This window comes from Cladophialophora psammophila, assembly GCF_000585535.1.
Source record: "Cladophialophora psammophila CBS 110553 chromosome Unknown aczJe-supercont1.1, whole genome shotgun sequence".
Lineage (NCBI taxonomy): Eukaryota > Fungi > Ascomycota > Eurotiomycetes > Chaetothyriales > Herpotrichiellaceae > Cladophialophora > Cladophialophora psammophila.
The window spans coordinates 3052259-3073949 of NW_006912922.1; the positions used below are offsets into that span (position 1 = coordinate 3052259).

The 21691-nt window shown below is 50.8% G+C and overlaps 10 protein-coding genes across 10 annotated transcripts; 7 read left to right on the plus strand and 3 right to left on the minus strand.

Moving 5' to 3' along the window:
- Window positions 1-134: 134 nt before the first annotated feature.
- Window positions 135-387, minus strand: A1O5_01071 (H/ACA ribonucleoprotein complex subunit 3; the record flags this gene model as incomplete). The annotated part of the gene is made up of 2 exons (XM_007741690.1): window positions 135-210; window positions 260-387. The coding sequence occupies 2 exons, from the start codon at window positions 385-387 to the stop codon at window positions 135-137; spliced, it is 204 nt and encodes a 67-aa protein (XP_007739880.1).
- Window positions 388-1039: 652 nt separating this feature from the next.
- Window positions 1040-2686, plus strand: A1O5_01072 (tRNA-intron endonuclease, archaea type; the record flags this gene model as incomplete). Its single annotated transcript, XM_007741691.1, has 1 exon — window positions 1040-2686. One exon carries the CDS (start codon window positions 1040-1042, stop codon window positions 2684-2686), a length of 1647 nt encoding a protein of 548 aa, XP_007739881.1.
- A 905-nt stretch (window positions 2687-3591) lies between these two features.
- Window positions 3592-4191, plus strand: A1O5_01073 (uncharacterized protein; the record flags this gene model as incomplete). Its single annotated transcript, XM_007741692.1, has 1 exon — window positions 3592-4191. The coding sequence occupies one exon, from the start codon at window positions 3592-3594 to the stop codon at window positions 4189-4191; it is 600 nt and encodes a 199-aa protein (XP_007739882.1).
- Window positions 4192-4542: 351 nt separating this feature from the next.
- Window positions 4543-4914, plus strand: A1O5_01074 (uncharacterized protein; the record flags this gene model as incomplete). Its single annotated transcript, XM_007741693.1, has 1 exon — window positions 4543-4914. A coding segment is annotated over one exon (372 nt), but the record flags the coding sequence as incomplete, so codon positions are not given.
- A 66-nt stretch (window positions 4915-4980) lies between these two features.
- Window positions 4981-5634, plus strand: A1O5_01075 (uncharacterized protein; the record flags this gene model as incomplete). The annotated part of the gene is made up of 1 exon (XM_007741694.1): window positions 4981-5634. The coding sequence occupies one exon, from the start codon at window positions 4981-4983 to the stop codon at window positions 5632-5634; it is 654 nt and encodes a 217-aa protein (XP_007739884.1).
- A 1092-nt stretch (window positions 5635-6726) lies between these two features.
- On the plus strand, window positions 6727-8818 carry A1O5_01076 (uncharacterized protein; the record flags this gene model as incomplete). Its single annotated transcript, XM_007741695.1, has 4 exons — window positions 6727-7150; window positions 7222-7514; window positions 7579-8291; window positions 8350-8818. 4 exons carry the CDS (start codon window positions 6727-6729, stop codon window positions 8816-8818), a joined length of 1899 nt encoding a protein of 632 aa, XP_007739885.1.
- A 769-nt stretch (window positions 8819-9587) lies between these two features.
- Window positions 9588-9774, minus strand: A1O5_01077 (uncharacterized protein; the record flags this gene model as incomplete). Its single annotated transcript, XM_007741696.1, has 1 exon — window positions 9588-9774. A coding segment is annotated over one exon (186 nt), but the record flags the coding sequence as incomplete, so codon positions are not given.
- A 187-nt stretch (window positions 9775-9961) lies between these two features.
- A1O5_01078 (uncharacterized protein) lies at window positions 9962-10586 on the minus strand (the record flags this gene model as incomplete). Its single annotated transcript, XM_007741697.1, has 3 exons — window positions 9962-10226; window positions 10283-10474; window positions 10519-10586. 3 exons carry the CDS (start codon window positions 10584-10586, stop codon window positions 9962-9964), a joined length of 525 nt encoding a protein of 174 aa, XP_007739887.1.
- Window positions 10587-11778: 1192 nt separating this feature from the next.
- A1O5_01079 (uncharacterized protein) lies at window positions 11779-13980 on the plus strand (the record flags this gene model as incomplete). Its single annotated transcript, XM_007741698.1, has 1 exon — window positions 11779-13980. The coding sequence occupies one exon, from the start codon at window positions 11779-11781 to the stop codon at window positions 13978-13980; it is 2202 nt and encodes a 733-aa protein (XP_007739888.1).
- A 2236-nt stretch (window positions 13981-16216) lies between these two features.
- On the plus strand, window positions 16217-20407 carry A1O5_01080 (uncharacterized protein; the record flags this gene model as incomplete). Its single annotated transcript, XM_007741699.1, has 2 exons — window positions 16217-16285; window positions 16334-20407. The coding sequence occupies 2 exons, from the start codon at window positions 16217-16219 to the stop codon at window positions 20405-20407; spliced, it is 4143 nt and encodes a 1380-aa protein (XP_007739889.1).
- Window positions 20408-21691: the final 1284 nt, after the last annotated feature.

The following is a 21691-nucleotide window of genomic DNA, read 5'->3' on the forward strand; positions in this document are numbered from 1 at the left end:
CTTGTCTGGGTATATTTTCCCTCCCCCCCCTTTCCAGCTTTTGCATGATGACGCCGACCTCCATAACGCCTTGGGAATCCCGTCATTTCTTCTCATTATCTGCGAACAAAATCAGTCGTCGAGCTCTTGGGAGGTCAGATCGCGTAGCCACGAAACGCACTCTGCTGTGTCAGAAGGAGCCCATATCGTTTCTTCAGAGTCACTCGATGTCTGCGCGTTATGTTAGTGTTGTTCTAGCTCAGCGCACCGCAACTGTTACCTCGAGTATTTATCATCTGGAGAAAATCGGGCAGGGTGGGCGGACTTTGTGACGGTGCCGTCGAGGACCTTTTTCAGTGTGTAGATTCGCTGGCCCGTAACGGGGTCTTCGGTGTACATGAGATGCATTGTGTCGTGCGCTGTTCTATTACTTGCGTCTATGTCTGTTGAGAGGTCGGGCGCAGTTGATTCAAAATCGCAGAGACGTGGTTGGGTGTAATTTTTGGTGTTGGAGAAATTTCAGACCAGGGCAAGAATCTGCGACCAGCGACCTCAAAATTTCCCGTCGCCAAACATTTCCCCGCGAACTTCATCACCCGAAAATTGCAATTGGTTTGACCACCAAAAGCTGATGAGTGAGACCTCTGCAACCCAACCCGACCAACGTTTACCACCATTTGGCAGAAACAATTCCATTTCGAGTGACTTGCACCTCGTCTTCTGCTCCAAACGGGACGATTGTTCCACTCCACCGGCGATGGACTGGTTCACCTCACTTTGATTCCTCCTTTGATTGTTCCCGTTCACCACACGGCAGACCGGATGCGGACGTGAGTATGCCCAATTCTGAATCACACCACGCGATATTTCCATCTTCCCGATGATGACAATCTTGCTTTTGCCGAGGAGGTTGCACTTTGATTTCAGCTTCTCTCCAGTGTTGGCTTTATGTATTAGACTACAACGGTATCTGAGGGATCGACTTTCGACTGCCGGCTCTGAATTTGTTTTGGGAACATGTGAAAATTCCACAAGGCTGACCGTGGGCTAGGAATCCATCATGGCCTCAGATTCTGCACCTCCCGTGGGCCCTGAGGCTCCGTCGACGAAACCACCTTCCTCCAAACCCCCGAAACGGCCCAAGAGACCAAACTACAACCACATTCATCGCCATTTTCTCCCCATCGAAGTCCATCCGCTTCCTGTTTTAATCCCCCACAATCCTTTGTCATTAGTTGCCATTGCCCTCTCATATCTGGTCCAAGTCCTTTCTCCGCCCACTCGACCGACGTACAATGGCTACTTCTCTTCGGCAACCTCCTCCATCCACGTCACCGACCCGGACACGATACGCAAACTATGGGAAATGGGGTTTTTTGGAAGAGGTAGTCTCAGCCGAAGTGAGCCAAATTGGTTAGAGAATAGAAAGAAGAAAGGCCGGACGGCCGAAGAGAACACAGCGTCTCGAAGGGAGCAAAGGAGGCAACTGAAACAAGAACGGGCACGGAAGGAGCAAGAAGAGATTGATCAGAAATTGTCCGAGGAGTTGCAGCAAAACGGTAACGTTATTGTCGAGTTGGACGACAGCGCTGAGCAGGAACCGGTGCCAGAGTCACAGCCGGACGGCGACGTCAATCTCAATCTCAGCCACACATCCGACAAGCTGAATTTGGATCAGCTGCCTCAGAATGGTAGTCTAAACAGCCACATTAACGGCGTTCTCACGGAAAACGTTCTCAAAACAAATGCTCAAAACATCAGTGACATTGGCAGTGTATTAGAATCAGCTAGCGGGACCCCAACGCCTGAGGCTGAAGAAGACAAGGAAAACGACTCAATACATGAATTTGAGGAGTGGAAAAAGGCAATCGAGGCAAATGGGATCCCAACCCCACCGCCTACATCAACTTGTTCAGATACAAGTCAAGCTGAAGGCCGGCCAGTGAAACGACTGCAAAGAACGAAAACGGTCCGATTCTCTCCCACCATCGAAGCACGCGAATTTGACCTCAGTTCTCCCGTGATATCACCCATCAAAAGTCCCGGCACCTCGCCGCTTGAAGATGCCATCCCGGAAGGCGAAAAGCCCGTTCAACAAGAAAACCAAGAGCACTTGAATGTCTCACTTGAAGAGGCATTTTTCCTCTCCTACGCCCTCGGTGTACTCGATATCTACTGCGATGACAGCAATACTGTCCTCCCTCCCACTTCTCTTCTCTCCCTCTTCCGCCGTCATTCATATCACCCTCCCCGATCCCTATCTGTTCCCGCTGAGCCGGACGACCCTTTTATGATTTCTTACACGGTCTACCACCACTATCGCTCCTTAGGCTGGGTTGTACGGAGTGGCGTCAAATTTTCGACCGACTACCTCCTATACAACCGTGGCCCGGCGTTCTCTCATGCGGAGTTTGCTGTTGTCATCATCCCCTCGTACACCGATCCGTACTGGACGGAATCTACATCGCCGGAGCAACGGAAAGCAATTGAGAAGAAAACAAATAAGAAGAGTTGGTGGTGGTTACATGGAATTAATCGAGTACAGGCACAGGTGCATAAACAGTTGGTGCTTTGTTATGTGGATGTCCCGCCACCATTGAAAGATGTAGAGAAGCGCAAGGACGTGGATATAGGCTTATTGTTTTCAAGATATAAGATTCGGGATGTCAATGTGAGGAGGTGGACGCCGAACCGCAGTCGAGAATGAGAAACTTGAACTGCCCCAATGAGCGACGAGAAGACTGATTGCTTTTGATGAATCTCAACGCAAGGACACGGAGTTATGAACGAGGAAACCGAAAAGCGTGTTCAGAAAGCAAGGATATGTGAACATTAGATACCCCGTCATCTTGTATCACGGATATGAATGATTTGAAATGTTACGAGCAGGCAGAGAACGCGCTTCCTGCCTCCAAAACTACCTATTTAGTTGGCTTTGTGTGTCTTGTTCCGTAGGCAACATTAAAGCCTCGTTAAATGACTTGAGATCAACCCTTGACCCCAGCTTGGTCCAAGCAAAATTTCCGATCTCCCAGCCATCGAAGAACTCGTTTGTTTTGAACCTTGAAGTTGCCAATATCCTACGACCCGAAATCCGCCGGGCCGACCCGGCCTATATCAAGATTGATTAAGGCCAGAAGCCTGGGGTTGGTGGGTGGCGCTAAGAGCTTGTCATGGATTGGGAGAGATATTGATACGCCCCGCTTCCATCAAGCCGCCTCACCCTCATGTTGACTTGGGAATATAAGCCTCTCGAGGCATCCACCACTTTGACGGATTATGCGTGATATGGATTACCTTCCTCTGCCCAGGGTTCGACAGCACGAATTGCCCGTGCCCTTGCTCTTCGGATGTTCCAGCTACGACCATGGCAGCTTCGAGGACTTTCCAAGGCGGTCTGGTTGGGATATCACCAAGCTGCTCAGAGGAGAGCTAGATGGTAAAGAGCCTTCAACTGCAGCGGCTTTTCTTCAGCATTGGCTTTATTTTGGCATTATCCAAACTGTGTTTTCTGTTGCAGAAATACCGTTCCACCTATCAAGCTTCGTTGCGGTTCAGCCTGATTTTACAACGACGAGTTACTTCACCCGCCTTCTGAAACGGGATCATCAAATGGCTTGTACAGTACTCCAGGATCTGGATCGCCAGGGTGTTCTTAGTCCACCGGATCAACTGCAAAATGGCGGGACGCCACTGCGACTGTTTGTTACAGGAAAGGCTCTCGTTTCAGGATTAAAGGATCTAGAAAGCAAGGCGGGTTCGGCCTCCGAGCAGCAAAGACAGCACGCATTCGGGAGAATCAATTCGGAGGTAGACGTGGCGCTTCACATTCTTCGCCTCTTTGCTGAGGCAACATCTACTGCCAGAGATGCCGAGGATCATGATTTGCAGCAGCTCCTTCGGGCTGTTTTGCCGGGTGAAATTGAGCTCTCGATCGTATTGTTGGCAGAGACCATCAAGCACAAACTGGTAGATATCTATGGTTCACGACTCAGTCTCCGCCCACTAGGCGGCCAGTGGTTGCTTGAAAAGATGCAAGATCTCGGCTGGTATCAAGCGTTTTTATCATACTTGTTGCATCGATATGGGATGCGTTTCATCTACTACGGCTATCTACAGGGCTCCATTCCCGACCATGGCCTCGATCATTCAAAATGCCAAGGGATTCGTTGCGTAGCGAACAACATTGACAAGGCCACGTATGTTACATAGCACACTAGATCCGAACAACTCGTCTTCAGGCCCCGATGGTGGGAGCCACACTCGGCTGTTTTGCGCCGGGTCAACCGTGCTTGGTACAGGAAGCGAAGTTCTGTCTGTGGCTGCGGCCATGTAAGTCCAGATATTTAGAAAGTCCAAAGCATACTACACAGTGGTGGCATTTCCTTGATATTACTCCGAACGCCACGCTTCTTGGACAGCAAGTCGCGTCTGCTAAACGTTGAACTTGAAGTGGTCGGGTGGGAGCCCAGTATCCCCTTTACTGCGATTTCACATGTGTAAGTTGATCAATGATATACATATATAGAGAATTTCTCTGAGCGCTCGCTAATGCCAGATAGGTGGTCTGATGGATTGGGAAACCCAACCTCAAACTCGCTTCCTCTTTGCCAATTGTTGGAGCTCCGGAACATCCTATTAAGCTCTAGGGCTGACATTGCCAATGTAAAGTCATTGATATTCGGCGGACTAAAGAATATCTTAGTCGCATTTACAACGTCTCCTAAGAAGTTAGCCATCCGCAAGCTGACTGACTGCTTCAAGAGCGCCGCTCTAGTCCTAGCTCGAGACTCTTTCATGATGCGCTGCAGCTCCTCTATGCCAGAGAACGATATCTTGTACCAACTCAACCTGTCAACTTGGACTCGGAGAATGTGGACCTTTCAAGAAGCCGTGGTTGCCCAGCGAATTCACTTGCAATTATCAGACGGGTAGGAGAGATTGATCCATCTCCCCACGCACTTCCATGGGTGGAGCGCGTCCAGCGATGTCGTTATTACCATGGATGTCCGGAAAAACCTCCTGCTTTTCCCCCTTGCCGTCGCGGGCTTGCAACTCGAGTTAATGTCCCCTCAACCTCGCCTACTGGCCGTTGCGCTTGCGCTTTCGGGTCGGACGACAAGCTGGCGCACCGACGAGGCAATCTCTGTCGCAACTCTCCTCGGAGTAGGCCTTGATGAGGTCCTCACCGCTGACGACGATGGAGAACAGAGGTGGCTAGCACTCCTTCCCGCCCTACAGAACCTCCTAAGTCCAAGCGTCATCTTCATGCGCGGGCCCAAATTGACCTCCCCCGGCTTTCGCTGGGCACCATCGACGTTTCTAGATCTGGACAGAGAAACTGAACTGGCATTCCTGACGCGGAGAGAGACGCAAGACGAACTGCCCTGGCAAATTTCCAACAGGGGAGCATTCGTTACGTTCCCAGGCCTGCTATTCGGCGTAATTCCCAAACCCCTCACATCAACCTTCTGTTTCGAATCCAAGGCCACCGCAAAGCGGTTTTGGGCAACCACCGGGCTTCGTCCCGACGGCAGAGCAAACTGGGATATCGCAAACATTCCCACCGCACGGGCTATGGACTTGTCATGCAGCGGGTTCCTGACGAGAACTCTAAAAACGCCAGGGCGTTCTTGCTCGCTGACTGCTCAATAGAAGACGGGGTCATTTACGGTTCATATGTCTGCGTGCTTCACACTGAAAGGCTACTCCAACAAGCAAATCGCCCGCCGTACGTTACCGAACAGACCGTGTGGGGGATTATTACAGCTATCCCAGACTTTAGAGAGAAATGCTGGTTCCCCGATGTTGAAATAGAGTCTCCGAGCCAGACCTGGTGTATTTCTTAGTCATGCGCAGGGGCAGATCACAATGTCGAAGTCGATATTTGTTCGAACTTTACACGGAAGATGCTGCCCCTCCATCTCCTGAGTGGTCGCCTAGCCTTGTCCCAGCCTTGCCCCTTAATTTGAAAAGGGGTCTATAAGGCTTCCTGTTTTGCGGGGTCGGCTTCGGGGCTCCGCGGAACCATCAGTTGGCCCTTTCGCCTTGCTCGATGCGAAAAGCTTGCCCAAAGACCAAACATCAAAGTTGAATCTACGATGCATATGGTTGAGTCCTTTCCTCCCTTCCCTTCTCTACCCGCGGGCTCCGAAGAGTTAGAAACCTCGCTCCTCCACCAAGACCGAGATTCTGGCTTCCGGACGCGGATTGAATCGCCGACGTTCTCAAATTTTGAACCATCCGATCACCTACGAGGTAGATCCCAGTCAAATGGCTGAAGCGCCTGAAGATCCGGACCGGTCTGGGCTTCTGCGAAGAGCTGTATGTACCTGTATGGAGTGTGTTTTGCCTCTCTTTTTTTAGTTTCCGAGACCTTCATTCGAAGACCTGCCTGATCATGGGCTATCCAATCAGCTAACAAGCGCCATTTGAACTTGACAGTGTGATCAGTGTCGTTCCCGAAAGGTACTATCTTGTCATATCCTCCACATTGTCCGACATGCTGATCAGGGGTCTAGATACGATGTGACAAGGAAAGCCCATGCTCCAACTGCAGGATAACAAAGAGGGAATGCATCTGGACGGGCCTGGGACAGAAGCCTAGACAAGCCAGACAAAGGGTGCTGATCTCCCACCAATAGTATGACATCTCTTTGTCCACTACTCACTACGAATAAGGATTAATGGTAATTTAGCGAACGCAAGATTGACCACTTCGAGAGCCGCCTTGGGGGAATTGAGGAGATGCTCCGCAATCTTACAACATCTCTCAACCGCGGTGATGGATCTGCCTCGGGGAGCGCCAGCGCCCCCATACGAACTTACACACCTCCAAGCTTAGCTGAGTCCAGCTCTGCATACGAAGAACTACTGGCAGATGGAGACAATGATCATGCCTTCGAAGGCAACTCTTCCATGACAGCCCACACCGTGCTCGCTAGCGAGTTCCTTGAACAAGCCGTGACGAATACCTCTCTCAGTCGACAACTCAGCCCCAACATTGAGAATGCACTGGCGTCCCTACGACAAATGGTCCAGATGCAGCACCGGAAGGACTCGTCCCAGGAGAGTACGTTTGCTCACCAGAAACCAATGCCAAAGGGAGGCCTCAGCCAATTGCCGTTGCCGCCGACGGATGTTGTTCTGAAGCTATTGCGTGAGATCAAGAGTCAGTGGACCGTCCCGACGGACTTCGTTCGGTCAGTGTCAGTTTTGTGTCAAGGATCTAACACGACGCAGTCACACCGCCCATGATCTTTACGATGAGCTGTACATTCATCACCGTCGAGGCCTTTATAGAATCCTGTCGGAAAGTGTACTTTGCCACCGAGGACTATAGCACTGCCATCTTCATCATTGTGAATGCCGGTCTATACTACATTTTTCAAGAAAAGTCGTTCATGGACGAGTCCGAAAGCCAAGACTACCTACAATATCACTACCTGTGCAGGGATAACCTGGAGACTGCCTTGGCTAACCTGCCACTCCTTCTACCGCCAAATAAGGAAATAGTTGAAGCTCTCCTGCTTGGTGTAGGTTGTCTATTTGGGTTCCTTGCCGGATACTTCTGTGATGTCCTTTCTAACTGTGGAATAGGTTACCTACTTGATCGAGATCTCAAAATTTACGCTTGGGTGGCAACTCAACAATGCCGCGGCGGCCATATGCCAGACGCTAGGCTGGCATCGTCTCCAGGCCACTCAAGGCGAGGCGGATAACATAAAGGGCGCCATGTTCTGGTTCTGCTACATATTGGACAAGGGCCTTGCATTGCGTTTTGGGCGCGCCTCGGCCATGCAGGACTGGGACATCTCGACCCCACGCCGCTTTAGTAACAACCACCTAATGGAACCATGGGAGAATGCGATCAATCTTTGGATCCAGACCGGAAGCGTACTGGGCGAGACGTATGAGCACTTGTACAGCCCAACCGCTCTGGCTCGACAGCCAGCACAACGGATCGAGACTGCGCGGCTCTTGGTTGAAAAGATCAAACATCTGTGGAAGGAGCTCGAGGAGTTGAGGACGGCCATGAAGAGGGAAAGCAAGACGATCATGGAAGCATCTAGGGGGAGTCTCAAGGACAAAGAATGGCGCACGATGTCGCTGGACATGATCCTCAAGTCGGGTGAGGTGAGCCACTTGGCCTCCCTGACTCTGATCTACCGCGCGATCCCAAGTGCGCCGGGCATCCCCAGCACATTTAACACCGAATGCCTCGAAGCGGCGAGAATGGCGTTCAAGTCCCACGAAGAATGCATGAGGATCACCTCGGACAAACCCTTTGTACAGGCTGGCTATCTGCATTGGTGAGTCATTGCCTTCCGGCTAACTTACGGCCGAACGTGCTTTGCTCACACATGGCAGGACGATCTTATATTCTCCCTTTACTCCTTTCATCGTCCTCTTCTGCCATGTTATTGAGACATCCAGCGTGGACGATCTCCGCCGCCTAGAGCAGTTCACAGCAGGCCTCCAGCCCGTGCTGTCCATGTCCAAGGGCATCGAGAAACTGCATCGTCTCTGCAAAGTCCTTTACCAAGTGGCCGCCCTGTACGTCGAGGCCAAGGTGCAACAGCAGGATGACCACGACATGACCATGGTGGGAAACGACTTTGACATGTACCTGTCCCAGCTGGGCTTCATCTCCCAGCCGCACCCGAGCGAGGGCACGGCCATTGGCGACGAACACGGGCTGGGAAGTGACTCTGCAGTGAACCAGGCGCCGGGGCTGGGGGACTGGTTCTCGGGGAATAGATACGTCATGGGACTGATGGAGGAGGACTTGCTGGACTTCGATCCCGACGTGTGGGCGTCGACAACGGGAGCAGGATGATGCGAATCCGCGGTATTTGTGAATGTCATTGGGATCTAGTTGGTCGCTGTGACGACGAGTTTTTGCAGGATTGATGAAAGACTGTAGCACGGCCTCTCGGGAGATTTAGGGGCAAACTGAGGAGTGCCAAGATGAGTAGACCTTGCTCTGAACTCCCCTCTGGTCACGTCACCCGATGTCCACCCTCCGTCTCACCCGAATTAGGGAAGCCTACCCAGTACTTGTAACAAGTACAAGTAATAATTCTAGCCTCGTCTTGCGACTCAAACCGTTCATACGATCTGGTCACCAGGCGAAAAGCTTTTACCCCTAGGGACTCGCCTCGGAAGGTCCTCCTGTACTCGGTACCGAGGACTCCGTAGACGGCTGTGATTGTCCTCTTCTCGACCGCTGTTGCGCCTAGAGGTACGCTTCTAGGGCTAGCTCCGACTCTCCCACTATCCGTCTTTTCCTACAAGTATATCTCTCACACATCCCTGTCTTCAAGTAGCTAAACAACAGAAAAACTACTACGACCATGCCACGGATTGATATTGCCCGAGTGGCGCTTGGCTTAGACCTGGCCCAATGTGGTTCACAAAGCAAATATGGACGGCAGAAAGAAATGCTCGCCGCCCCTCATTGTCGCCAATTCGGGAAATGCAGGAAGTCTGTGTGTCTTATTTTGGGCATTGCAAATCGTCATGGGCGACTTCGTCTGGGCCGGGCTGATGATTGGAATAAGACCGACCTCGTGCAGAGGGAAGTCTTCTCTGTTCCCCCAGGCTTTCTAAACAAACTGAAACCCGCTCCCAAAGTGGCTCTGATAGCATGCAAAGAGGAGACCACGCTTGTCGTCGGGTTTTGTCCGTGAACTCAGGCCCATGTGGAACCCCGGTTCGAACAATTCTGGCACGGGCGCCAGCAGGGTTGTTGGTGCTTTTTATAAACCGGGGATTGGTCTTTCGAACATATGCCATCGCAGTCGAGGCTGCTGAACGTTTTCGCCTTCTTCTCGTCATCCACATTATTTTCCCGAAATTTGGCAACCGGAGCACCTGTCAAGAATTCGTAGGCAACAATACTTTCTCAACGACAGAGAGAAATGATGGAGCCCGTCCAACGCTTACCTCCCGCCCATCGTCCCATCACCTTTGCGCCCATTTATTCTCTGCTGGTGCAGCCATTAGTCGCCCATTTGTCGATAAGATCACTAACTGCCTTGACATCCTGCTCATGTTTGCGAGAGACAAGAAAAATTCCGTCCTCCATCCACGCCGGATGTTCCCCCCCCCTTGCTGGTGAACTGGCGTTTGACACGACGATGATGTTCGCGTCAGTATTCATGTTCGGGGCGCCACTAACTGATCCCTCAAGCGTGTCAATCCCCTCTATCGACGGCTGCGAGATTGCGTCTTCAAATCCAAAGCTGTATGGATACTGTAAGTCGAAAGCTCTCTGGGTTGGAAAATGGGGCTGTCTTACTGCTTGTCATCGAGAGGCTTGGGCTTGGTGTGACCGTCTAGTCTCGAAGGTGAAGCTACATTGATAATCACGGTGCTATGCTGAAGAGCTTTCAACATAGCTTGTAACTTTGTCTTGACCTGCTTTGCATCGCTTCCGGCGACCTTGAGCACTCCATCAATTGTGCTCTTAAACATCGGGCCCCAGTTTCCGCTACGTGGGTCAGTCAGGTCAATATCTTCGGCTAAAAGTAAAACGTCTCATCATGCTTTGGGAATCCTTTGCTCCAGACATCAGCTTGGATGTTATCTTTGACGACAACCATGATGACTGAAGCAAATGGAGGGATAGAATGCTTATGGTATTGAAGCGCTCATTAGCAGAAGAATCAGAGTAGTGTCTCAAGGCTCAAGGATAGGTGCGGCAGCTCTCAGTCTTCTCATACATTCCTAGCCAAGGTTGAACGCCTTCTTTCAGCGTCCAATCTTTTGGCATATTTTTCTACGGCATCCCTGTCCAATTCGGACGAGATTTAACGCAGAATTCACGCGGCCGCTTTCAAAAAGAGTCGTACATGTCCCGTATTTGCGTGCAGCTGAGGGGTCCATGAAGGCCTGGCCGAAAGACAAGAAGCCCTGTGCCACAGCTTCAGGTTTGTGTGGAAGTGCTGAAGTGCATTGAAGGACTTTCAGTCAATGGTTTGCGTAAGCTGTATACCAGCTCAAAGATTTCATTTGGCGCGTGCAAATATTGAAGTGGGAGTGATCGCTGCAACTAGCATCTCAAAACTTGGGTTTGAGGTGATCAATGCTCCTCGCCAAAAGTCCGTGCAACAAAGAATGGCAGCAACAATGGCAAATGGCCTATTTTAACCCAGAGATTCAAAGGCTGTAGGGGGATTCAGCGTGGCACTGGTAGTGTTCAAAGTAATCGACTCTTTTCTTATTCGGATGTCAATTTCGACTCCCTCTGCCTTTACCATTGTTGACATTTAAGTTCATTCGCACCAATTTGCTATAATTATACGGAGCAGGATAGTAAACAAATATCGTCAATGTTCGACATGACTGATGCTTGAGAGCTGGTTACTTAATTTTCGATAATCGTGTTCGTACGCAGCTCGCCTACGGTACTTGGTCCGGGTGTCGTATCACATACCATTTATGCTTAGCTCATTAGCTGCCAAGAGACGCCAGCGTCGATGGTGCGTACTCTAATTCCAGTGCCTCCTCGTCAATAGCCTCGAATTGCCTTCTTCACCTGTGCGAAGCCTAGGAGAAAAACCCACAGCGTTTCCCTAAGTTATGTTGCCACGGTGAAGCGCTTTAAGTCATTGGCGCGGAATCATAAGGAAGATTGTCTAGGGTATCTCCCTGACCATCTCAATTACCATTCTTTTGCGCATTTTGGTCGCCGCTTACACTTCGGACTTATGCCGTCCTTGCTGGATGGATCACCTGCACTATCCCGTTAATCCGCAATACCCACCTCTCGAGATTCCGTTTCTGTGTGAACACATGTTCGATGGTCAGACCTTCTCCAACTTCCTACGCGAGTTACAAGGCCAAAATAGTAGCCCCTCTGCCTACTGGGATAATCTCAACACAACAGACATCCCTGCACATGCTCAAAAGTATCTCTACTTCGGTCTTTTGATCGATGTCCTCCAGAATGGATTCAATCTCTCCTCCTTTGTCCCAGCTAATCCTTCGGCAAGTCAACAAGTCGTCTCCCTTCACATGCTTCTGGTATATCCTCTCAACCTTGTTATTTACCACAAGTTTCATTTGCGACTCGTCGAACTAGCAACGGAAGTTCTGCGCCATGCTGCTTACCTTCGGACCCTCTCGCCTCAAGCCGATTTGATCTGCCTTTCCATCGAAGTTCTTGTTTGGACCTTGCAACTTGGATCCAAATCAGACGTTTATATTGAGTATAACCGTAACTTGTTTAGAGCCGGTGGCGTCCTCCAGAAACGCATGTTGGACGCTGGTTGGTGTATGTACTCAGTACAACAGTTTTGTGGCTTGTACTCACCAGCACTGTTATATTATATGAGTGGATTGACCAGGTCGAAGCTCGACAGGTGTCACAAGAAATGTACTCCACTTAAATGCTACGCCCACACCATCGACCCGGCATTTTACAAAACGAAACACGTCACGGAAAATTGCACGTGTCGTCTGCTTAAGGTGGACATAAACGAGCTCCTTTCCGTTATCAAAGATCGCGGCATTCCTATAATACAGCTATCCGGAATCGATGATCAATCTACCGAGCTTGTATTGACTCGAGCAAATTTTCTAAAAGAATATGTTGCAATATCACATGTATGGTCAGGTGGGCTGGGCAATCCGAAGTCAAACTCGTTGCCAATCTGTCAGTTGAAAAGACTGCGCGAAGCTACCAAGCAGAGGCCGCGGCAATTACAATCGCAAGATATTCTGGAGCGAATGGAAAGAACTGCAAAATTGCCTTCTTCATACTTCACCTCCACGACACACAAAGATTGCTATATCTGGATAGACACCCTTTGCATTCCGGTTGTGCCTCCCGAAGAAGAAGTAAAACGTCAAGACGCCATCCAGAATATGGCTTACGTCTACGCTGCAGCGAAAAGGATTCTGGTAATTGACGAAAGTCTCGCAGACCTTCGATCCGATGACGTATCGGACGAAGAGTTTGCCGTGAGAATACTGATTAGTCCCTGGATGTCGAGATGTTGGACATTTCAAGAGGGAGCCCTGGCACAGTCTCTCGGCTTTGCTCTTCGGGATCGTACAGTCCCCGCAAGAGAGTGGATGCTCTCACTAGATCCAGCGCTCTCTGCACCCTCAAAGGCACGAAATGATCAAATGCTAGTCGCAGAAGCTTTGGCCCATCTTGACACCGTCCCAAGCATCATGGATAGTCCACCAGGTTCTGAAATCACCCAAGTAGAAGAATATTTTTCTTCAATATGGTCGCAGTTGAGTATGAGAACTACATCTAGACCCGCAGACGCTTATCTGATCATGTCAATAATGCTTCGATTGGATGTTAAAGAAATAAGAGATCAGCCCGTTGAAAAGCGGATGAAAGCTCTACTTCGGAGTCAGGAAACTCTGCCTATGTCTCTTCTCTTCCTTCCGCTTCCTAAGGGAGCCGACGGGTTGGCTCCTGACACCTGGGTTCCAAGGTACCCAGTTGGACAGATCACTCACGAATATGGAACCATGAAGTGGATAGCCGAAAGGACTGCGTTGAAGCTTAACTATCAAGAAGGGCTTTGCACAATTTTGACTCCAACTTCGACCATTCCGGAAGGGCACGAAGTGTTAACGTTCCTGGACGCACCCTTTGGCAACGGAGGAGGGCGCCCTCACTTCCACCTTACGGTCTGGCCACAAATTCATCAAGGCTCATCTTTCCCGATGCTGCGGCAGACAAATCGTCTTTGCATCATATTACATCCCTCAACATGGGTAGGATATCCTCCCCCCCAAAATCGTGTAGGGGCCATTTTTTCCATCTTGAATCCTCATGCCCACGGCGGTGAACTGTATCTCAGTTACAGTTGTCCCCTAAGATATGGAGTTCAACAATGTGACCAGAAAGAGGATGGGAGATCAGAATGTGAGATGTGCCAGAACCGCATTAACATACCGGTGGAGAGGCTGAAGAACGAACTGATCTTAGAATGTAGTGAGTTTCCTAGTCTGCTAGAAACCGGGACGTAACTGACACAGGATCGTCCGCAGATGAAGCATCCTGGTACACGCCTACCAGACGTCGAGCTGCGGCCCCATTGGTCCAATCGAGATTTTCAGGACCAATCGCTGTCCTTCTCTGTGTTTCGTGGATGATCCAGGGATGTGTGATGTGGAAGTTGGTTCCACCATCAGAACACGGAGATTTTCAGAAGCGGTCTTCGAAAATGATTGCAGACCTTCGAGAACGGCTCTCCTGGATTCCCGGGACCGCCTTTTCCCTTAGGGTGGTGTCCATGATCGCGCCTCAATCGTACCACTACACATTCCCACTGATGCCGTTAGCTCGATTGGCCATATTCTGGATTGTTGAAACCCATTTTCTGCAAGCAGCTACAAAGAAAGAAAGATATATCAAATTTGCGGGAGAATTTGTTCACAAAAATACTATTCCCACAGCCATTCCTCAAGAAGTGCGAAGAAAGCAAACAAAGTTTTCCTGGAAATGCCACCAGTATCGGCCGAGATGGTTAATCCTCCTTCCAGCGGCATTTTTTGTCCTTGTCCGAATCAGAGAGAGGATGGCCGACTGCTGGACCTATTATGAATTGCTGACATTGGGGTTTGTACTCGAAATCCCGTTGAGAATCGGGGCAGAGCTTCTGTGGCACAATTTAGAGCTCGATGAGAAGTTCCAACGCTTCGCCGACCACAATCACAATCCTGCGGGGATGAACTTTGTTCGTCAGTGGCGTCGTTCCCTGCGCACGAGTCGTGCCTCGATGGTTATTTCCACCACAAAGTTCCGCTTCTCCACAGGCCGAGGCTTGATTCATCCAATAGACCTTGTGCTTAAACCTGGTGAGACTATTTGGGCACTTTACCACTTTTATCGCATGGACTGGCACAAATGGTGTGCGAAATATGCCATGAGATGGTCAATGGCAGGCCTTTGGATCCAGATTCTGCAACATTTGTGGCGCACTATGATCGAGGGGACATTGAGGACTGATCATGTGCTCGCCTTCATCTATCCTCTTCACTTGTGGTTTTTCAAAACTGGGTGGATTGGCGTCATGGTTTCCTTCAGTCTTTTTGAGTGGTTGATCGCTCAGAAGCTTTAGCCGCGCCTAGGCAGCCTCGGCTATATCCTCCCATCTATGCACACATCGCTCCCAAAATTGGAATACTCGAGACTCCACTGCGACGGCCATGGGACGTTTTCTTGTCATGAATGATATCTGGCATGATCCTCGGGTGCTGCAGCATCTAAAGTCCGAACAATATCGATCTCGACGCGCCTTGCGCCGTCCCTGGTCGTCCTGTATCCACGTCGTTAGAATGTAGCTCGCATTGAAGCTCATGAATTTGACGGCTTTTGTAACGGAAATTGTCAGTCTAACGGCACGATCCTGAAATGGTATGGAAGCAATGAGCCTCTCAAGAAGCCATCTGCTGACAACTTCCCAGTACCGCAGGTTCTTCAACTTACAGTAACACCTTCAATCATTGTGATAACCCTCCTTCCATCTACGCGGATTTCGGGTGCAGAACGCGAGCCGCGAGTTATGAGGCTTAGGAGAGAATAACCAAATAGAGAGAGAGAGAGAGTGAGTGGGGGGTTATCCGGACTGGACGATGACAATCTGGTCGCCTGGACGCTCTGTGAGTGAGCTCTCGGTGCCAGTTACAGCGATCAATACACCTCCTCGACATCTCGTTCCTCAGCCTCTGAAAGCGGTCTCGCATGCATGGGTCGGTGAAGCCCAATGTCGGGAAGGAGTACGGTCAGCCGTTAATGGAAAATCATCAAGAGCGACTAGTTCAGGGACATCTTCCTCGAGGAGGGTTACACACCAGCTCAGGCCACAGGCTGGCATTGGCAGGACATCCTGTTCGCGGGTGACGGGAGGTGCGCAAGGCGGAAGGACATATGGGACAAGGGTGGTTGGTCTATTTATCTACCGAGCTAGTACCTTAGTGAACTAACTACCAGTACTTGTCAACACAGTAGTGAGTTTGGTACGGACACTACCCGGTACGGAACAATTTTTCCGCGAAGTCCCGGCTGTTACTGTTCTGCCCCGCAAAGTCACTTTCGCTGGCCGAGTCGCGCATCGCTAATTGGCAACGCGCTACTGAACGCATCGTGGATGAACTCTTTGACGCGGCAAAATCTCCCTCCCATTGTTCAAATTCATTGACCCATTGTCCATATGCACTGGCTTGCGCTTGGATCCATCGCGTTATGGATTGATCCGCATCCATGGCGACGGATAGTCTATTAAGCATCGACATTGCAACTATTAAGGCAGATATTCTCGCGCCATTGGAGGTATTTATATCGACCCTGGTTCGTGTAAAGACGCTAATTGCGCCATAGTCGGGCCATAAGCAGCCAGATTCAGAACACAACCTGCACACAGAAGTCCAGGACACGACAGAATGCGACGTTCAACCCCCCATCCCCGATACCGAACCAGCCTCCGTCGCTGAACTTCCCAGCACTGTCCCGGACTCTCAGTTGATCGTTACAAATGTCGAAAGTCAACTCCAATCCCTTCCGTCTGCCTTCGCGTCTAACAAACCAGTCGCCACCACACAGAAGATGACCAGCCAAGGAAGCGATGCCCCGACGCAAGAACTGTCCCCTTCACACTATGAGCACCTGATCAACCAGAGTAGAAGTGCGGGACACCTAGAAGACCAAGAGTACGAACTTGTATTGGATCAAGAGTTAGACGAAGATACTGGAGCAACATTGCATGAGGGTGATGAAGGCCATGTTGATCTGATTTCGAGCTTGGTTCCGCAGAAGGGAGCAGCCAGCGACGAAGAAGAGGAAGACGCGGAGCCCGCCGAGGTTGCCTCCTCTCCCACAAAGTCACTACGTGCGCTTTCCCAGTTTCCAGAGTCCCAGCGATTCAAGACACCGGCGACTGCTGGCAGGAAGAGAAGGTACAATGGAGATGTCGTTGACAGCCCCGAGTTGCCTCGCAATCCGCTATTGCGAGGTTCCGAAAGCCGTGCTCATGTCATGGGCCTGAGCCAGGCATTTGCTGCGACCCAAGCAAACACTTCGCCCTTTGTCGGCGACAATGGAGATCCGCACTCCGACCGACCCTCACCGAATATCGAGCTACAGCCGCGGCCTATGACAGCTACTACTTCATCACCTTTACGGCCAATTTCCGACTTTAAACGAGCCTCAACGGAACCGGCTTCTCGATATGTCTCTGTAAAGCAGTCCCAGGCGCTACGAGAAAGGGCTCGCCGACAACACGCGATTCTGAACGAGGGCGAAGATTCTGATCAGGATAGTTTTGATGGTAACGAGGATAGTTTCCTTGACAGAGAGCGGAGACAGCTTGAACGCAATCGGAAGATACAGGCCCAGCTTTCGTCAATATCAAAGCGATCCATGCGAAGTATCTCTCTGTCAAAATCGTCACCTATTCTTGGACCGATCCGAACCTCTCCAGAGAGTGCTGTGCCCGTAGAGCGACCCAGAATTCAAAGTGATTCCAACCCCATCAGACGCGATCGACAGATCTCGGGCAATGAAAGTGAGGAAGAGACAGAGCAAGAGGATAACACCTCTGTCGCAGTGACACGCTCGAGTCAGCCGATGGTGGACGACGACGAAGAAGATAAGGAGAATGTCTCCGATAGAGCAAGTCGAATACCTGAAACCACCGCAAGACTCTACCGGGTTATGACCGACATACCTACTCACGTACAAGATAGCCCCTTGCTCAGACATGGCCAGGGGATTGATGATCATACAATGGCTCTCAGCAGCCCACAGCTGTTTGCCGTGGCAGATTCGCAACCTGAACGATCCCTGAAGCAGCGTCGGACTACGACGCAAGTCCTCAGATCTTCTGCTGCTGATGAAGGCCTTGATTTTGTTCCACAGTCTTCAACGCCATCCTCCCCACGAGCTACTCCCACAAATCAAGAGCATGCAGCTTCGGGCGCACCTGTTCATCACACAGCGGCGGCGGCTGATGAATATCTCTCGACCCAGAAGGAACTAACAGGCACTGTAACTGACGGCATTGTGCTGGACTCGAACTCTCAAACATACCAACCGCATACCAGCACCGTTCCACAGACTAGTTCCAACAAACAACAAATTCAAAGTGACAAAGAATCTGACGCCAGACCACAACCCGTGGTTGCGGAGAGTCATGAGGAGTTTGACACAGCACAGACTCACAAGCTAGCTTCCACCGCAGCTGAACAGCCTGCCGCAACCGACTTGAGCAGTCCTCCTATTCTTACTACACCGCCAGGGCAGCGACGGAAACGCTTGGCGGAAATTGCTGCGGAACCATCACCACCCAAATCACCGCTCAGCTTTGACGCAAGTGAGGCTCTGCAGCTAGACCCGAACTTCCAAAGCCCCATAGGACGAAGTCCACCTCTAGGGCGGATCAACAGATGGGTGTCAAAAGAAGCCGAGGTGCCTGCTGGTCGTTCTGATAGTAGACAGGGGAGAGACCTTTCTAAGGAGCCCGAATCGAACGAGGCTTCTGATCTGCCGAAGGATCACAATGATTGCGGCAAGCCTTCATTAGGTCCAGCCACCGGTTGCTCAGAAAGGCCCGGGCAAGCAGTGTCGCCACATGTAACCTACTCGCGGAGGGAAAGGAGGCCGACAGCGAAGGCACTGAGTGCTATCAGTACGCGGCCTCGGATCACGTCTTCTACAGCTCGGTCATCGGGATGGAACCTAGGGGACCCGCCACCACAAAAGGATGTCCCTATCAGCAAACCTTCGGCAGGGATGGAGCCGAAGGCAAAACATAATGGTGTATCAGAGCAGATTATCAATACGTTGAACAAGCGACTTAAATCAGCGAAGAGCGCTGCTCTGGAGACTCCTCTACCCAACGACGTCCAACACGTCCAACATCAACAGGACAGTCCCGATCCTATCGGCTTTGACGAACCCTCAAGCTTGAATGCAACGACGGAACTAGGAGCTCACAATGAAGCGGAAAGTGATTCGGGGGAGCGAAAAATTGCGCCCAATATGGTATTCGCATGCTTCAACGGCAAAAGCCGTGCTTATCACCCTGCCATTTGTCTTGGGCGTCCGAACGCTGATTCTAGGCGATTCCTGATTCAATGGGAAGGATACGACCCGGATGAAGTCGACGAGCACGGTGTGCGGAGCTTGGACTTGCGCATTGGGGACCAAGTAAAGATAGACATGCAAGGCTTTCCCAAGGTGTCTCATGTTATTCGAGGTTTCAAAAACAAAATCATGCAAGCGAATATCCCGACTGACCGAGCCGTTGTGACTGATATCCGTGGCTACCAGACACTAGTGGTGGCCCCCAAGCAACGGAAGAGCGTGCTTGGGGGAGCGTACGATGAGCTTGTGAAGAAGGTGCCTGTCTCGGCAATATACCTGGACAGTATCATGTGGGGCCAGATGAAAGACCGGATCTACCAGTACAAGCCTTCAATTCAAGCAGTGCTCTCATTTGGCATTTCAACTCCTTTGGATCGAGCTTCTACGCCAACCACGCCCTCATCACGGACTCGACGAGGGATGGCTGCAATGGGACCCTCGGCTGGACAAATTGACTTAACAAAATGTCTACTCAGTAAGATGGCATTCGCGATTTCATACGAAGACAATAACCGTAAGCGATGTCTCATGGATCTTATCCAGAACAATGGCGGGGTGATTCTGCAGGAATCTTTTCTGGACCTTTTTGAGCCAGATTCGGTGCTGCTGAAAGAGGAATTCTCTGGGTTTTCATTCGCAGCTCTCCTCGCCGACCGTCACTCCCGAAAGGAGAAATATCTTCAAGCACTGGCTCTGGGTCTGCCTTGCCTCAGTGGGAAATGGATCGAAGTGTGCGTCAAATCTGACAAGATTGTCGGCTGGGCAAGTTACCTCCTCCCTGCTGGAGAAAGCGCCGAGCTTGAAGGGGCAACAAGGTCGCGCATCCTGCCTCTCTCAGCAAGCGCAGAGGATTTGAGAGTCAAAGACATTATCAACCTGAGACCGAAAATCTTGACCGATTCGCAAGTCGTCGTTGTCATGGGCAAGGGGAAAGCTGAGGCCAAGCGGAGACCATACCTCTCACTCGTGCGAGCCTTGAATCCGGCAACTCTTGAGCTGGAACTTGATTTGATGGCTGTAAAGGCGAGGCTGGAGACTGACTTGGGTGACAGTGAGACAATCAAATACGTCTTCGTGGACGATCGAGAGGTCGAGGCTGCGAAGGCGACATTCTTGACATCGACATCCAACAAACCTGGCACCCAACCCGAGCGAGGTCGCAAGCGAGGCAAGCGAAAACATGAACGTGGCCAAGAACACGAAGACGGAGATGCAAAGCCGGAGGTGAGCCATACCGGTGTTAAGGTCAAAGTGATGTGCAACGAGGATATCGTGCAGAGTTTAATCTTGGGGAAATTGTGGATTGGCTGAGCACACCTCTTGATACCTGTCTCTTGGATCCATCCACAGGTATATATCTATGTTGGGCCATCTGGACATGACATGAAAAAGACGGACACATCTTTTTGCTTGAAAGGGCACTTGGAGGCATATACGCTATACATGACAGTGTATGTTCTTCCTTCTTGGTACCGACTATTTACTTGCTTCCTTGTTCGCCTGCCCAGCTCACTGAGTCGCGCACTTGCTCAGGTAAAGTAAGAGTCTAAGAGAGAATCAAACCCATCTAACCACCCAACCATCTGGCCTAGCTAGGCTATGTAGCTAGATATATGCTAGATACACGCTAGATATGCTAGAACCAGGGCCATGGGCATTAATAGTGTCCTACACACAGTCCATATACACTATCAAGCTACCTCCAATAGTGACTACCTTCCTAGGCACGGAAGGATGCAGGGAGGCGGGGACATCCCATGCAGCGCGCAGAGGGCAGGAAGGGGAGAGGGGGAGGGAGGAGAAGGGCGATGATCAGATCAGATGGTGGTGGGTGGGCGTGTGGTGCATTATGAGGAGGCGGCCTTCTCTAGCAACTCGATCCAAGTACGGTGTTCTTCGGTGGTTTAAAGCGTCCACCGCTAAAGCCGACCGTAGAAGATGTGACGAGAATGTTCGTTGTACTATTTACTTGATAGTGTGCTACGAATCAAGGTAGGTAGGTAGCCAGCCGCAGGCAGCAAACAGCAAGCAGCAAGTTAGCAAGCTGTGCTATAAATTTTTGTTCCCGTCCACCAAATGAATCAATCAATCCTTTTGCTTTGGGTTTTTTGCTTATCTGGACCGGACATAGACATAGGACCCTTGATGGATGTGCACTGTATTGTAGCGCAGCGCAGTGCAATCAATCAAAGCTCCATCCTTGACACACTATCCTTTTGCTGCCTCGCTGTTCATGGCAATATCCCCTCATGGCCACTCAAGTTTCCCCCGGAATTCCCGAGTCGCTCGTCTCTCTCTGGTGGAAAGTAGAAAAACTTCGAATGCCGGTCGTAGGCAGATGCAAATGCGCGGAACGAAAAAAAGCGCTGGCAATGGTGAATCGGAGGCGAATAGCTCCGTACGTTGGTGGGGAGGGCAAGGCAAGGATTCGAAGGGTCGGCGCTGTAGGCTTCAGTGATCCTTCGAAGTGATGCGGACTGCGGCATCAAAGCGCATTCAACGGCATCAATTAATGCTCATCAAAACGAAACCTGAAATACAAGGTAGCGGCAAACCGTGATTGAACGTTGGTGGGGATTCTGGACCGACGTATCG